At 49.3% G+C, this 15,333-nt stretch overlaps 2 protein-coding genes across 2 annotated transcripts in view; one reads left to right on the forward strand and one right to left on the reverse strand.

Annotated features, from left to right (window-relative positions):
* Window positions 1-10,788, reverse strand: part of AK9 (adenylate kinase 9) — a 171,706-nt gene extending 160,918 nt beyond the window's left edge. Inside the window, exons 1-2 of the mRNA XM_019538185.1 lie at window positions 10,687-10,788; window positions 6,860-6,983 (exon numbers count right to left, since the gene is read on the reverse strand). Coding sequence (XP_019393730.1) covers window positions 6,860-6,976 — 117 coding nt within the window. The 5' untranslated portion in view covers window positions 6,977-6,983; window positions 10,687-10,788. The remainder of the gene's footprint in view (window positions 1-6,859; window positions 6,984-10,686) is intronic.
* Window positions 10,789-11,167: 379 nt separating this feature from the next.
* Window positions 11,168-15,333, forward strand: part of FIG4 (FIG4 phosphoinositide 5-phosphatase) — a 124,587-nt gene continuing 120,421 nt past the window's right edge. The window contains exon 1 of the mRNA XM_019537892.1: window positions 11,168-11,274. Coding sequence (XP_019393437.1) covers window positions 11,212-11,274 — 63 coding nt within the window. The 5' untranslated portion in view covers window positions 11,168-11,211. The remainder of the gene's footprint in view (window positions 11,275-15,333) is intronic.

Consider the following 15,333-nt stretch of genomic DNA (forward strand, 5'->3'; position numbering starts at 1 on the left):
TCTATGAAATCTATGCTTCTTATTGGAATGTTTAAATTGTGACCAGAGCCCACTTTGCAAATTGGGGGTTCTGATTGGCTGCTAGTGAACCATAAACGTTGAGGGAAGGAAAAGAAGAAGAGAAGCTGGGAGGAACAAACTCCAGCCCTGGAAAGAAGGGGCACAGACTCAGCCCCCAGCCAGGGGCGACTGAGCTAAAACTTGCCCAGGGAGCAGGCATCTGGATGGGGAGAGTGTGTGTCATCCTGTGAGAAGCTGGTTCTCCACTGGGTTCAGAGATGTGCAACCAGGGACACAGTTGCCTGGGAAAGGGTTGGGAGGGGTTGCTAAGCAAAGCTGGTAGCCTTGCCAGAGATGGAAGAAGCAGCAGAGTCAGAGACCTGCAGAGGGAAACTGTGTCTGTGAGTGAATGTGTTGGGAAGGAGAGAGAGCCCCAAGAGGGAGTAGGCTGAGAGAATACAAACCAGCATTGGTGTGTGAGGGGACACCTAATCACTAGTGTTTGCAGGAAGTGTATTTCCAGAAGGAAACTGCTTAAGGCACTGGTTGTTAACCGGGGGTATGCAGAATTCTGCGTGTATTCACACAGCCACAGTACAGCACGTGGGTGGCCAGGAGCACAGCCTGGCCATGCGGAGAGCAGCTGGGTCTGGCTGGTAAGTTTTTTGTAGGGGGAGGGAGCGGGGCAGGGGCAGGGGCTGCCCAGCTGGGGCAGGCTGTGGGACTGAGCTGCACAGGAAGAAGGGACAGCTCCTGTCTCTACGCATGCCCCAGGAGGGCACGGGGGGCAGGGCATGTGGCCCTGTATCTGCAAATAGGGCAGGGTGGGGCTGGCTGGGGCTCTTCCAGGCTCTTCTTAGTGGAGGGATGGGCTATGCTTGGGGACGGGGGGGTGGCCCCGGGAGTGGGTGTGGGGGGGGCCACAGTGAATTCTGGAGTGGTCACAGCCCCCCCTAGTAGCTCCAATCCTGTAGGCCCCTGTGCTGAGGGAGGGACCAGGGCTGGGGCTGGTGCTGGAGCAGGGGCAGACGCTGCCCAAGTGGTGCAAAGTGCAGGACAGAGCCATGAATGGCTCATTCGGGAAGCACAGGAAGTGGTGGCTCCTGCTGCTGTGCACACCCTGGAAGGGCATGTGGAGGGGGTTGCCCCCAGATCTGCATATGGGGCTCAGTGGACTGCAGGCCACTGTGGGCTGGGGCAGCCCTGAGCTGCTCCTGGCAGGGGTGTTGGGCCAGGCTGCACTGGGAAAGGGAGGTTGGGTGGGGCTATGGCAAATTCTGGAGTGGGTACAACCCCTCCCATAGCCCACTCCCAGTGCTGCTGCTACCCGTCCCAAGTGCAGCCTAACCCAGGAACAGCCTGGCGTGGCCCGAGCTTGTCCACACCCTGCGTGCAGATCCCGGGACACGCACTCCCCATACCCTTCTGGGGTGTGTGCAGTGGCAGGAGCCGCCAACCCCTGGATGCAAGTCACTTGCGACTCTATCCCATACTCTGCCCCAGTTGGGCAGTGCCTACCCCTGGTCCAGTCCCAGCCCCAGCCCCAGCCCCAGCCCCACTCCCTCCCTCACTGTGGGTGCCTACAGGAGTGGGGTAGGGGGGGGAGGTTGCAGCCAATCCAGTATTCACCATAGCCCATCCAAGCTTCCTCCCAGTGCCACTGCCACCCACCCTGAGCACAGCACAGCCCAGCCCAGCCCAGCCCAGGCCCCCACTGGAAGAGCCCAGCACCCCAGCCCACAGTGGAAGCCTGCTCCCCATGTGCAGATCTAGGGGCACACACCCTCATGCCCTGCCGGGTGAAACTTTGAGACAGAAGGGGTACACTTGTTAAAAAAGTTGAAAACCCCTGGTTTAGGGAATAATTTGCCAATAAAGGACACAAAAGGGAGCATATTACCTGCAGCAGCTGTTCAGAGCCTATTTTGCTGTGTTGACAGGAAGGATTAAAGGAGTCCATTTTCCCCAAAGAAGCAGATGCCTTGCCTTTGCCATCTAGTGGTGGATCATAGTTATAGCTGTGTTGCCATTCATTGTTAAGGGAAGTGGATTATGACCCAAAGTAAATCAACTGGGTTATGTGGGAAACTAAGGTCCTAACAAGGTGAATTTAATTATTGAGGTTGTTTAACAGAAGTGGGAACAACCACTATGTTGGAATTATCCACCTAAAGTTGCAGTTGTAAATTTTACTTAAATTGTTAGTTTTATTATTAACTATTGTTATTACATACTTTTTGTTTATTTCTTGTATATAAATTAGTTGTGTATAATAAAGAATAACGTGTTCATCAGGTCAGAGCAAATTCCTGGATGGTGAGGGTGAAGTACACACCTCTCCATGGGACACATCAATCAGTAGTCTGCTTGCGGGGCTCCCAGGACTACTGGCACCCTGAGGACAAAAAATCTGGCGCATCACCCAGCCTTAGCATGCTGGCATGGGTCACATAATTATCTCCCTGCAGGCCCATGTGATAGTCCTATACTCTTCCATAATAATATGATCAAGAATTCACTGTATAGAAGTTCTTTATAGAATTCTTGAGTTTCAGCTCATTGAAGAAATTGCTTTTTAGCCAGGTTGGTTGCCTGTTGTGCTTCTCATTCTTCTGTCACATCACCCTTAACAGGGCCTCCCCTCCTTAAAGTAGAGCCAGTTTTTCTGGACTCCTTTTCCCTTCAGACTTGCCTCCCAGGGGATCCTGACCACCAGTTCCCTGAATTTGTAAAAGGCTGCTTTTCTAAACTCCAGGGTCTTTATTCTGCTGTGCTCCTTCCTTCCTGCACTCTATCATTTCGTGTTCAGTGTTACCCAAGTGACCTTCCATCTTTACATTCTCAACCAATTCCTCCCTATTTGTAAGCAGCAAGTTAAGAAGAGCTTCCCCCATAGTTGTCTTCTTACCATCTGTATCAAAAAGTTATCCCCAGTGCACTCCAAGGCTGCTTGTGAACTGTTGTGAGCTCCATAATTGAAGTGCCATATGAAAACCAGATCCTGTGAAGCTTCCATCACTTCTTTAAAACTATTCACCAAGGTCCTCCAGGGGAGGACTAGAAATAATGGGCACAAGCTGACTGAAGATCAATTCAGACTAAACATAAGAAAAAAATGTCTTTACAAGTTGAGTACTGAGGGTTTGGAACAGGCTACCCCCAGGGGTGGTACAGTCACCCATCCTGGTGATCTTCAAAAAGATCTTGAACCCCATCTTGCTGGTGTCATCTGACCCCAGTTGTCTTTCCTGCCCAAGTGCAGGGGGCTGGACCAGATGATCTGTAAGGTCTCTTCCAGGTCTCTAAAGTCCCTTCTAGAGCTTAAAAAACTATGAAACTATGAATAGAAAGCCTCATCCGCCTCCTTCTCTTGGTGTAGAAGCCTGTAAGAGATGCTTATTCATAGATAGATTCATAGATATTCCAGCTGGAAGGGACCCCGGAGGATCATTGAGTCCAGCCCCCCGCCCCAGCGGCAGGAAGTCAGCAGGGATCATAGGATCCCAGCAAGATAAGCATCCAAATATGTTTTGAAGGCATTTAATGTAGGTGTTTGAAACCACCTCTGATGGCAGACTGTTCCAGACCTTGGGGGCTCGGACAGTGAAGAAATTCTTCCTTATGTTCAGCCTGAACTGGTCACAGTGGAGTTTGTGACCGTTCGATCTTGTCATCTCTTGGGGGCCTCTGGTGAACAGTAGTTCCCCCAGATCCTGATGAGCACCCTGATAAACTTATTGGTGGCCACCAGATCACCCCTGAGCCTGTGCTTTTCCAGGCTAAAGAGCCCCATGGCTCTCAGCCTGTTGTCGTAAGGTCTGTTTTCCTGACCTCTGATCATGCACGTGGCTCTTCTCTGGACTCTCTCAAGCTTCTCCACATCCTTTTTGAATTGTGGAGCCCAAAACTGGATGCAATACTCCAGCTGCGGCCTCACCAAGGCTGAGTACGAGAGGAGAATGGTGTCCCAGGATTTGCTTGAGAAGCATCCATGGATGCAAGCCAGCATTTTGCTTGCTTTACTAGCCGCAGCATCACACTGAAGGCTCATGTTCATCTTGTGGTCAACCATGACCCCCAAGTCCCTTTCATCCGTAGTGCTAACCAGCATAGCACTGCTGAGACTATAAGCATGGTGCACGTTTGGGTCAGTAGTTGGTAGGTTTGGGTCAGTAGTTGCTCAGGTCATTGAGTCCGATGCCCTGCGCTGGGCAGGAAAGAGTACTGGGGTCAAATGACCCCAGCAAGGTGTACATCCAGCCTCCTCTTAAAGACCCCCAAGGTAGGAGCCAGCACCACTTCTCTTGGAAGTTGGTTCCAGATCCTACCCGCCCTGACAGTGAAGTAGCGCCTCCTGATATCTAGGCTGAATCTACCCTCTGCCAGCTTGTGACCATTATTCCTGGTCACTCCTGGTCATGCTCAGGGGAACAGGGACTCTCCCAATGCCTGTTGGTCCCCTCTGACTAGTTTGTAACAGGCCACTAGATCCCCCCTCAGCCTTCTCTTGCGGAGGCTGAACAGGTTCAGGTCCCGTTGCCACTCCTCGTAGGGCCTGCCCTGCTGCCCCCTGATCATGTGAGTGGCCTCCTCTGGACCCTCGCCATGTTGTCCACATCCCTCTTGAAGTGCTTACCATCACACTCCCCTTTTTGCTCTCTCTTCTGACATGTACCTGGAAGCTTCAACAGGCTTGTCTCCCACTTCTTACTGCACTTCAGAACATATATACCTCACCTCTATACAAGGCCATCCTTGGGGGACGTGATTTGGGGTGACTGCCCTGCGCTTTGGGGCCCCACCGCAGAAATGGGCAGAGTGGCTGTGGTGACACTGCTTCGCTGCCGCCGGCTTCGCATCTGGTCGCTCACTACCCCGCCCCCACTGCTAGGCAGCGGCGGCAGCTTCTTCACATCCAGGGCAAGAGGATCAGGTTGGGAGCAGGGCCTTGCATGAGCTGATTTGCCCTGGGCCCTGCACCCTGCTTGGGTTGGCTCCACCTTTATACATAGGGCAATACCTCTGCCTTTTTGTACCCTTCACTATGCTTTCCAAATAAGCTATACTCGTCCACGACTACACTCCAGTCAGGTGAACTATCCCACCGCATCTCTGTAATCTCAATTACAGGTTTCCCTCGCTGGATGCAGGTTCTGTATGTGCAAATTCACTCTTATGCAATGAACCTTTTTATACCCAAAATTTGTTATATGCAAGGTAAATTCACTCTTATCCGATTAGTGTGGTGGAAGCCCACAGTTAGCTGCTTTGTGTGGTGCGTTGTGGGAGTGATGCGCACCAAAATATAGTTGCCTGTGTGGATTTGTGCTCCCTGCTTGTTGTCTGCAATGTGTTTGTGTAGTTGCCATCCCAATTATGGCTTCTAAGTGTTCTGCTAGCTTATCTCCCCCTCTCTGCTCTTGGTGAGGACCAAAATTATCTTGTAAAAGTGGTAGAAACGGGCAGCACAGTCAAGGTCTTGGAACATATCTCTTGGAATTTATCCCTATTTGTTACATTATAAAGTGGGTTCCCTTTATGCGAATTCAAGTTAGGCACCATTTTCCAGGAAAGCAGGTACAGCATAAAGCAAGGGAAACCTGTATATTATACATTGCCACTAAAAAACAGAGGAAAACCTGTAATAATATGTGCCCTGTAGGCTGCTGGCACATATTAATACAAGAATAAAAAATCCTTAGATCCCAATCACATGACTGCTGGGTCCTGCAGCTGGGGATTGGGGATTCCCCAATCCTCAGCTGTCCATGCCATAAAAGGACTTTAAACATCCTGAGTGTGGGGAGTTGATAGGCTGCACCCATGCAGGGACATATAAAACCCTGCACTGCAGCCCTACATTGGCTGTTGTATACAGCTTTAAATGTCCCTGAGCAGGAGAAGTCCCATACTCAGGGACATGTAAATCTCAGTGCTGCAGGGCATAGGACACCAAGATTCCCAGACCTGGGAACTAGATTTGCCTCTGCAGGCTCTGTCAGGCAGCAGCTGCCAGGTCCTGGGACCCAGGGCTGCCTCTGTGGATTCGTCAGGCATAGCCCCAGTCCCACTTTCAGAACCAATGCTTCCCTTTACCCAAGACCCAGACTCCAAGCTGCCCCTGCCAGAACCCTGGCAACAGATATGGGCAGCTGTGTCCCGTTCCCTGCCTGATGCTGAAAATCTGCTGACTGTCAGCATGAGGCAGCGGGCAGCCCTGGGTCTGGGACAAATGCCATACATTCAATTTGATGCTGGATAGAAACCAGCCACATAGATGCAGCTGGTTTGCCAGTTAATCCCACCATAAATTCCCTGAACTTGTGGCATGTTACAATTTATCATGTCATTAATATGTTAATTGCACAATAAATGTAACATCTGCCAGTGCCTTACTCTAAGTATTAACACCGCTAACTTAATTCACTGGTCATTCAAACAAAGAGTATGATCCTACCAAGGACCATACACAATTATCATCCCAGTAAGATAGCAGAACACTCATTTAACATGAGAAACAGTGTCCTAAAGTTTATTTTACTAAAGCAGTTTTCCAAATGATCTGTTTCCGATTGACAGAGCCAGCACTTAATACTGAGAATCTGACAGTGCCTTCAGCTTTTATTAATATTAATTAGAGCAGAAAACTTGCAAGATTTAGGCTCGTGACTGTTCCTTCCCAAGTTTCTCACTGACCTCCACAACAGTTTCGGATATGAAAAGAATGTATTCCAGGCCCACCAGCTTTGACAGTATTTCTAAGCCAACTTTTTAAAGAAAAAATAAAACCTTTATAAAGCCTATTTGAGAAAAAATTACTTTCAATGAAATATATTCATATTCAAATGGGATGTCTTACTGGCTTTCCAAGGATAATTAAGCAGGTCGGTTTGGACAATAGAAAGGCTTTTTCAGTTTCGTCTTCATCGAATATATCTGCAAAGGGGGTGACTTGTTTTTTCTTTTGTGAAGCCATAAATTGTCTGTCAGAAAAAAAAAACAACTTATTTATGTAATACTATACATAGTTGTCTCTACATATAGAAGATGAATAAGTAGATAGCAAACACACTGAATAAAAATTGATCATAGCAGGCAGGTGAGGAAAAGGAAAAAGCAGCGGGTAAACAACTGTTATTGACCGACGCAAAAACAACTGTTGAAGAAATAATGAATTTAGTGGTAACTGGAGAGAAATTACTTCAGAGAAATAAGAGATTATCAGAATCTTCCCTCCCTGCAAATACTAAATGCATCTTCCTTCTCCCCCATCCCTACTCCCAGTCTGACTGCAGCTCCTTCAATTTTATCCTCAAATAGTATCCAATTGTCTACTTATCTCCTCCCCTTAATCTTTCTTCAGTCTCATTGCAGAAGGCAGGGCAGGGTGGCATCTAATTAACAGGGAACCTAGTTTTCTCCAATTAAAAAAAATCCCCAATTTTTGGATTACAAAAAAGTCACCCAAAGTCTACATTTTTCCATGTTTAAAATGAAACACCACTAACACACACACACACACACACACACACACACACACACACAAAATGGAGTTTCATTTTAATCAAGGAAAAATGTGGATTTTATGTTACTTCTTTTAATCTGTAAAGTGGGGATTTATTTATTTTTTTAATCATAGAAAACCAGGATCCCTGCTTATCAACTAAAACATTAAAAAATGCCTAAGCTTCTGTAGGTAAATGCCTACTTGGTCAGATGCTACAAATGGACTAGTTGGTAAAATAGGCTGTTGCTTACAAAAGCTTAAGCATTTCTGAACAAGTTAGTCTACAAGGTTCCACCCTGTCCTGCCTTCCACCTGACTTCAGACTACCATAGCTAACTACCTTTGTCAGTCTCCTTGCTACTTTCCTTCATCTCCGTAACTGGGCTCTGATCCTGCAAAGACTTCAGGGACTTCACCTTTACACACATCAGTATCATTGGAACAAATCACAGTGCGCAAGACAAGCAAGTCTTACACTGTTAAGACTTGGAAAAGTCTAGTCTACACTGCAAAGTTTGTCCAGAACAGTTATGTTTGCTAGGGATATGAAAAGATCAGACCTTTTAGCTAATACAGTGGGGCTGGCAAAACCCCTGATTAGGATGCAGCTTTTGTGACAGAAGAGGGTCTTTGCTGGCTTAATATCATACAAGGAGGTGTTGAGGGGAGACTTTACTGAAACAGCTCTGTTGTACAGCTGTAGGAGCAGCAGCTCCATCATGTAAACCAGTGGGTACAAACCTCTGCAGCAGGCAAATAAGCCCTGAGCACTCAAATAAGCCCTGAATACTCCCCAAGTGCCGCTCCAGTCACTTGCCCCTGCCTGATATGCCGCTGTGCTGCCTGTCCCCTCCCCAGTCTGCTGTGTCTCACACACAGAGGCTGCCCCATGCCACTTGTTTCATCCTGGATGCCTATGATAGATCTCATAAAGCACACTGGGACAGCTAAGTCTCAAATACAGATGTGGAGAAAGCTGGTACAGCTTTCCAGATGTGCTTTCTCCAGATGTGCAGAAAGCTGGTACAGATGTTCAGACTGATATCCCATAGGAGAATGAGATAGCTTGGTTATGGGGCCGGGACAGAGGAGTCCCAAAGCAGGTTTGGCAGTGGATACTACCAGAAAACAAAAAGAAAGAAAGAAAAACAACCAATTTGATGATGAACACCTAGAGAGCCAGGGTTGGTCACCCCAGCTGTGTCAGGATGAAGATCAGGGTGTGAGGCTCTGCCCTGCAATCCTCCTGCAAGGCCCAGCTCCTTCCCATCCACAATTGATAAAACAGATGGGCTGGGAGTGGGGTGGGAGGGCAGGCAGGATGATCTGGTGTGAAGGCCTGGCAGAGAACAGCAAGGTAGGGGAAATGGTTTGTAACCAATCAATGGCTTGGGGGTGGGGATGGTTAAGAACAAAAGCCGTGGGTCAGGCTAATGGCCCATCTAGCCCAGTATCCCCTCTTCCATAGCAGCACAAATAGATGCTATATAGGGAGACCACTGGATTGGATCTCTCCAGAGTGATCTGTCCTCCTAGTCCAGCGTTTATCAATCCGTGGGTCATGACCCAGAAGTGAGTCGCAACTATATGAAAGGGTCGAAAACAAACTTTAAAAATGGATTCTTATTTAAAGGAGAAAAACACAGGAAATGGTAGCTTTTCCCTTGTGGGCTGGCAGAGTCCCAGCCTGTGAGGGGCTGCTTGGGCCTCCTCCTGTCTCCCCGCCATGCACGCACCTACCCTCTGCCCCATACACTGGGGGGCTGGGGCCTGGGGGCACTGGGTCAGGACTGGCCACTGATGTTTACATATGGGTCCTGATACAAAAAAGGTTCAGAACCATTGAACTAGTCTATGCCCTCCCTGGCATTTACTGGCTTAGAGATGCCAGAGGAAACATATCCAACTGATTCTTTCAACAGCCACAAATGAAAGATCCAGATGTGTCATCCGGGTCAGAGCAGCACTTCTTGCCCTGATGCCTGGGGCCAGGTCCCTGCGGCTCAGCACGGAGGCGGACGCCATTCTACCTCAACCACATACATCAGTTTTGCTCTGGGCCTACTTAACTCTTCAGGAGTCCTCTGTGATTCAGTGGTAGAATCCTTGTCTACCACACAGGAGACCTGGGTTTGCTTCCCAGCCACTTAGACAACTACTACAGCCATGGAGGCACCAGACATCTGGATGCAGTCTGGTCTTTGGAGTCTGTCTCAGTGCCCTAAAAGGAGGATGGAAAGTCTGGGCAGCCTCCACTCCTCCTGCCCAGGCATGCACTGAAGGTCTGGGTGGCCCTCATGCATCCACCATGATCCAGAAGGATTGACGGTTGCCACAAACTTAACCCTCCTGCCCCCAGATGCACACATGCACAAACCCCTGCAAGCACAGACACAGGACACATGTAGACATGTAAATACACACATGCTCCCCCTCCCCCCCAAAGTGCACACATACTGGCATACACACATGCACATGTATACCCCTCCCAAGTGTGAGCACACACATATGTGTATCGGCCAAATGCACACATGTGCACAAGCACTCCAAGTGCATGCACACACATGTGCACCCCAAGTGTGTGTGTGTACACAGATGGGCATGCATGCACCAAGGGTGACTGGTGCCTCCTGAATCCGGGGTGGGGGTTTGTGGGCACAATTTGCGGGCAGGCCTGGGGGCAAAAGCCCCATATCCACTCCTATACTGTGCAGCAAATTAGTGCTCCCTGCCAACACCATGAGCCCGCATGGCAAAAAAACTGCCCTGAGTGGTGCTGAGTTGGGGACCAAGCTCAGGGTGTGGCACATGCCCCTGTGCCCTCCCTACCTGTGGCACACACATACACAGGAACACATGCACACTCCCAAAGCGTGCACATACACGCATGTACCCCCCCACAACCATGAATACGCACACAGGTGTGCAAACACACGCAACCCCTCCCCCCGCGCAAAAGCGCGCGCGCACACAAACACAGAGGCGTGTACACGCACACGCGCGCTCGCCCCCTTCCCCCGCTGTGACGCGGAGGTGGGGGTTCAAACGGCCCCGGCGCCGGGCTGACAGCTCCCTGACGAGCCGGGTTCTGCCAACGCCTCAAGTGCTCGCCCCGGCCCGGGGCTGGGCGCCCCGAGAGCCAGACGCGGGCGGCGGTTGGGGGGGGCGGGGTCACTTACGCTAAGAGGCGCGTGGGGGGGTGGGGGGCGCAGGTCCCCGCCGCACTCCGCGCTCGATCCCGGCTCTGATTTGTGTATCGCCGTCACCCCGGCAACCGCCCCGCCCCGGGGCTGCGCGAGAGGTTCGAAGGAGCGCGGGGAGGGCGGCGGGGCTCGGAGCTGTTCCTGGTGCTGATCCCACAGAGGGGCGACACCCCTGATACGGCCCTACCAATCACTGTGCGGGAGAAGCGGCGCTAACCGGCGCCCAGCGACGGCTAGAACCACTCTCACCCCCCACGGCGCAATGGGCTCCGCGCGCTCCCTTTGAAACCCGCGCAACCTCCCTGCAGAGCAGTCCTCCACTGCCCTTTTCCGGGCACGGGCATTTCCGCCCGTACAGGACATGGCCGCCGTGCCTCCCCATCATGTGACCGGCACCCCCCGGAACTAGTTGCAATACCGGCGCTTCTTCGCTCGTAGCCCGCGGGCCCTGGGCGACTTGTCCGTGGAGCTGGGCTGCGTTCCCCACCCTCTGGCCTCGCCATGCCCGCCGCCGCCCCCATCATCCGCTCGATACAGAAGCTGGTGCTGTACGAAACCAGGGCGGTGAGTACCCGCCAGGGGGCGGGGCAGCGACCCCCTGCTCCGACCAAGAGGGTCCCGGGTGCTGCGGGGCCGCTTCTCTCACCCTGCTTTGTTCCCATTTCCAAGCAGAGTATCCCTTGGCAGTTTCTGCTGGCTTCTTGGGCTCATCTGAGGGCCCATGGGTGTTGTCCGGTGTGCTCTGCTCGGTGCCTCCCTCTTGGCACTCTTGTTTTGAACCTTTGGCCTCCACACCTGTCCCCCTTTTCATTACTATCTGACCAGAGAAATCTGTAACTTGTCACTAGTGCCCCCAATACCAAAGTGGGCTTAGTTTCTGTGGTGGGCCTGGCCTGTGGTTTCCCTTGGTGTGTTAAAAGGGGTGTGTGTGCTGATACTCATGGTACTTGCCTAGCCTTGGGTTCGAGGGAGAAGCTGGTGGCTGGCCAGGTCCTCAGGGGGTGCTCACTGGTTTGGATCCTCTTTTTCACTGAGCTCCGGGGAGGTCTGAGGATGTGTTTAAGAGACTACGTTCTTATCATGGGGATTTTTCATAGGGGTTATGCTCTGGTGCTACACCCATCCTCTTCCCAGTGCCCATGTGTAGGGGGTGCACAGGGGTGCATGTGCTCCCCCTGAGAGTGCTGCTGCACCCCTGTCTGGCCACACTCCCTGTGTAGACGATGGGTGGTGGGGGCAGGTGGGAGCACTGGTGTCCCTCCCTGCGAGTACCGGCCAGGCAGTGTGAGTGCTGGATGTAGGCTGCGTGCACTTCCGGAAGTGCCATGGCCATTTCTGGCAGCACTGTGGCTGCTTGCTGGTTGGTAAGTTTTGCGGTGGGGGGACTTCACCCCCTCCCTTGCCCCCCAATGAGATTGGCCGTGGGGGGAATCCCCCTTCCCCGATCATGCCTCTTCTCTCTCTGTGTGTTCTGTTAGTGTCCCATATCACTGTCTACGGTGCTTACTCAACTCATGTCACCGCTACATAGGTCAGGCTCAGGTCATGTCATGACATTGCCTGTGTTGCTCATGCTGTGCACAGCCTATGATGCACATATTTTCTACAGCAGAGGCAGGCTTTTTGCTTTGGTTTTTCCTTTTTCTTTTATTTTTTCTTTTCCACATGCCTTTGGCAGCACTTGACTCATGGAACATCAGGGAAAGAAAGGAAGAGATTTTGCCCCCCTGTCCCCATCCCACATACACATGCACACATATCCTTCCACTCCCTCCCCTACTTTGACTGAACCATACTGTGCTGTCTTTTCTTTGTTTTTCTTTTTTTTTAAAGCCTGACAACTAATAAAAATATTTTTAAAAAGAAAAGGATTTTTCTTTTTTACATCAGTCCGTAAAAGACGCAACTAAATAGCCTGCAGGTATAAGAAAATGTCTCTATGGCAAGGGCTGCCAAATGCAAGTGGAAAAGAAACTTAAAAAGTAAAAGCCAAGCAAGCCAAAGAACCCACCCCTACCACTTGTTTAGTTCTTGAGGCTTCTCATTGCAGTGATAGTAGCCTGAGGTTTAATCAAGTGCTACCCTCAACCCCTTTACCTTAAACATATAGGAATCTACAATTTAAGTGAAGTGGTGGGTTAAATTTGAGTCAGGTAGTCTCTGGGGATGTGAATTAAAGCTTGAATGCTATTGACACACAGTAGAAATTTAGTGGGGACTAAGCTGCTCGTTGCTGCTAATATCTGTTATTATATCATTACGCAGTGAGTGTGGCCCTAGCATATTCCTGAGGGGTGGCAGTGTAGCAGGGATCCTGGGGAGAGTGTTAGGGCTGCAACAGCATCCTGGCAGCTCTGAGGAGCCCTCCAGATCCAAGCTGCAGCAGCACAAGCGTGACAAGAGGCATAGCGAGCTCATTGCCTTACCTGGGCCTGCCACTGCAGGCAGCCTGAGGGACAGACCCTCCGCAGGGCTTGGAGTTTTGCTGCTGTGGCCCGGCATCTCCCTCCCACCTTCCCCGTAGCAGCAGGATTTGGGCACAGGACAGGTCCACAGTCCCAGGCCCTGCCTGCTGGAGTGAGGGGAAGCTGTGGCTCTGCCACTGGGCAGTGCTCCCTAATGGCTTAGGCCTGTCACCTTCCTCCTGCGGCTCCCCGCAACCAGCTTGGGGCCTGCACAGTGCCGGGTGCACTGTGAAGACATAAGGGGCCAGTGCCAGGGCTCTTCCTGCCGGAGGTCACTAAACAGTCAATGGGAAGCAGTAAATGGTATAAATATAATTGTCATTTAACTGTTTACGTCCCTAGCTTGTATATAAAAATATACTCAAACTTGCTGGCATGTATTACATAATAAACTTTAACATACTAGAACATGATCCAGCTAGCTTTAAAAACCCAGTCTGTCTATTTCTCTGTAGGTAAAAAGTATTTTTATGGGAATCTTGATCTATTTTTCTTCTATGCAGAAGGTATCTCTTCAGAACCTACTTGATTAGTTGCTAAGTAGGTTGTTGCTTAGAGTAGTTCACGCCTCTCTGAACCAGTTGGACTCCAAGGTGCCACCCTGCCATACATTTTGCTTGACTTAACACTAACACTGTTAACCAGGTCTTCCTCTCATGATGCAACAGCTGAACAGGTTATTTTTTGCATGTTTTTATGATCCTTTAAATAGAAATTGTCAATTTTTCAATTGCAGGAATAGAAGATTTTCAGCAAAAGAGGGTTGGCATATATTTGCAATGGGGAGGGGTTGATGTCTACAGGCGTAGTAGTTTTTAAGTTTATGAATAATCTAGTTTAGTGGTTTTCAGCCTTTTTTTCATTTGTGGCCCTCTTTGGGAATTTCCAGTGGAGGTGCAGACCCTTTTCAGATGGTAAGTGTGGGTATTCACATATTTTGATTGATCATAGCTATCTTTCACAGATCCCTTAGACATGGTCTGTGGACTCCCACAGGTTGAAAACCACTGATCTAGTTTTTATGCAAAATAAGTACAACATTTAATGGTACTCCATACAAAATTTCAGGTAAGTATAACTCCTATTATTACTAGTTTTCTCAAGACCCTTGCCAGTAGTCCATCTTCTCTTGGTTTTTAAAGCAAGCCTTTTTTTTTTTGGCTACGAAGAAGTTGTATTCATGGATTCATGTTCATGACCTTAAAGGCTGGAAGGTAATATTAGCTTCACTACTCCCTCCTCTTACACACACACAGGAGTATATACAATGTAGGTGTGGATGTATATGTGTGTGTTTCCCTTGTACTGAACACAAAATCCTGGGTTGATTGCCTTTAATACAAACAAGTTATCTTAAATATCAAGTCACTGTAAGTACCTTTCTAGTGGATGTTTCAGTATGCTATTTCTCATTTCTGATTCTTATGCACACTTAATTGTACTTTATTATACAGCTGTGAATCAAAATAGCAAAATATTGTAGCTATGAATCTGTGATGTTACTGCAGAGGAGTGGAGGTTCTGAAATATTTATGGGATAAAGGACTTGTACTGTTTCAGATGTTTAAAAAAATATTTTATGCCTTGTTGGCCATATTTGTTTTCATTGCTTTTGGTTTTAAAAGTGATAGCAAATTCACAAGTCAAGCCAAAAGGTGCTTGCTGCTAAGCAAAGGAAATGTTCGTTTTGTTACCTGAAATGTGCACGGTGAACCACAGAATTAAAGTAAAAATCAAAATTGCATTTGCAAACAAGTCACTTGAGGTTCTTTATTAAGACTTCCCCCACCTTTTCTGTATGGTAAAATATCACTTATGATTTGCATTAATTTCTGCCTTGTGCTCTTTTTATCATGCTTTTGTGGTTTGACTTGTTTTGCTTATTAATTTCTTTGGTGGCATTGTGGCTCTTTGTTGGCTCATTGTCTGCTTCCTCAGGCAACTCATGTATACAAATAAAATTTTCTCTCATATTTTTCTTTCATTTGCTTCACTGTCTGCTTCAGGTTAGGGTGATCCTCCTTCAGCTAAGGAGGATCGTTGGGGAAGCGCTGAGGACCCAGAGGGGAAGGGAATCAGATGTCGAAGGTGAGTGGTTGCTCCTTAAGGAGACGATCCTCCATGCCCAAAGGGAGGTAATCCCAACAAGGGTCAAAGG

Source organism: Crocodylus porosus, unplaced genomic scaffold, assembly GCF_001723895.1.
Source record: "Crocodylus porosus isolate Cpor-Errol unplaced genomic scaffold, CroPor_comp1, whole genome shotgun sequence".
Lineage (NCBI taxonomy): Eukaryota > Metazoa > Chordata > Crocodylia > Crocodylidae > Crocodylus > Crocodylus porosus.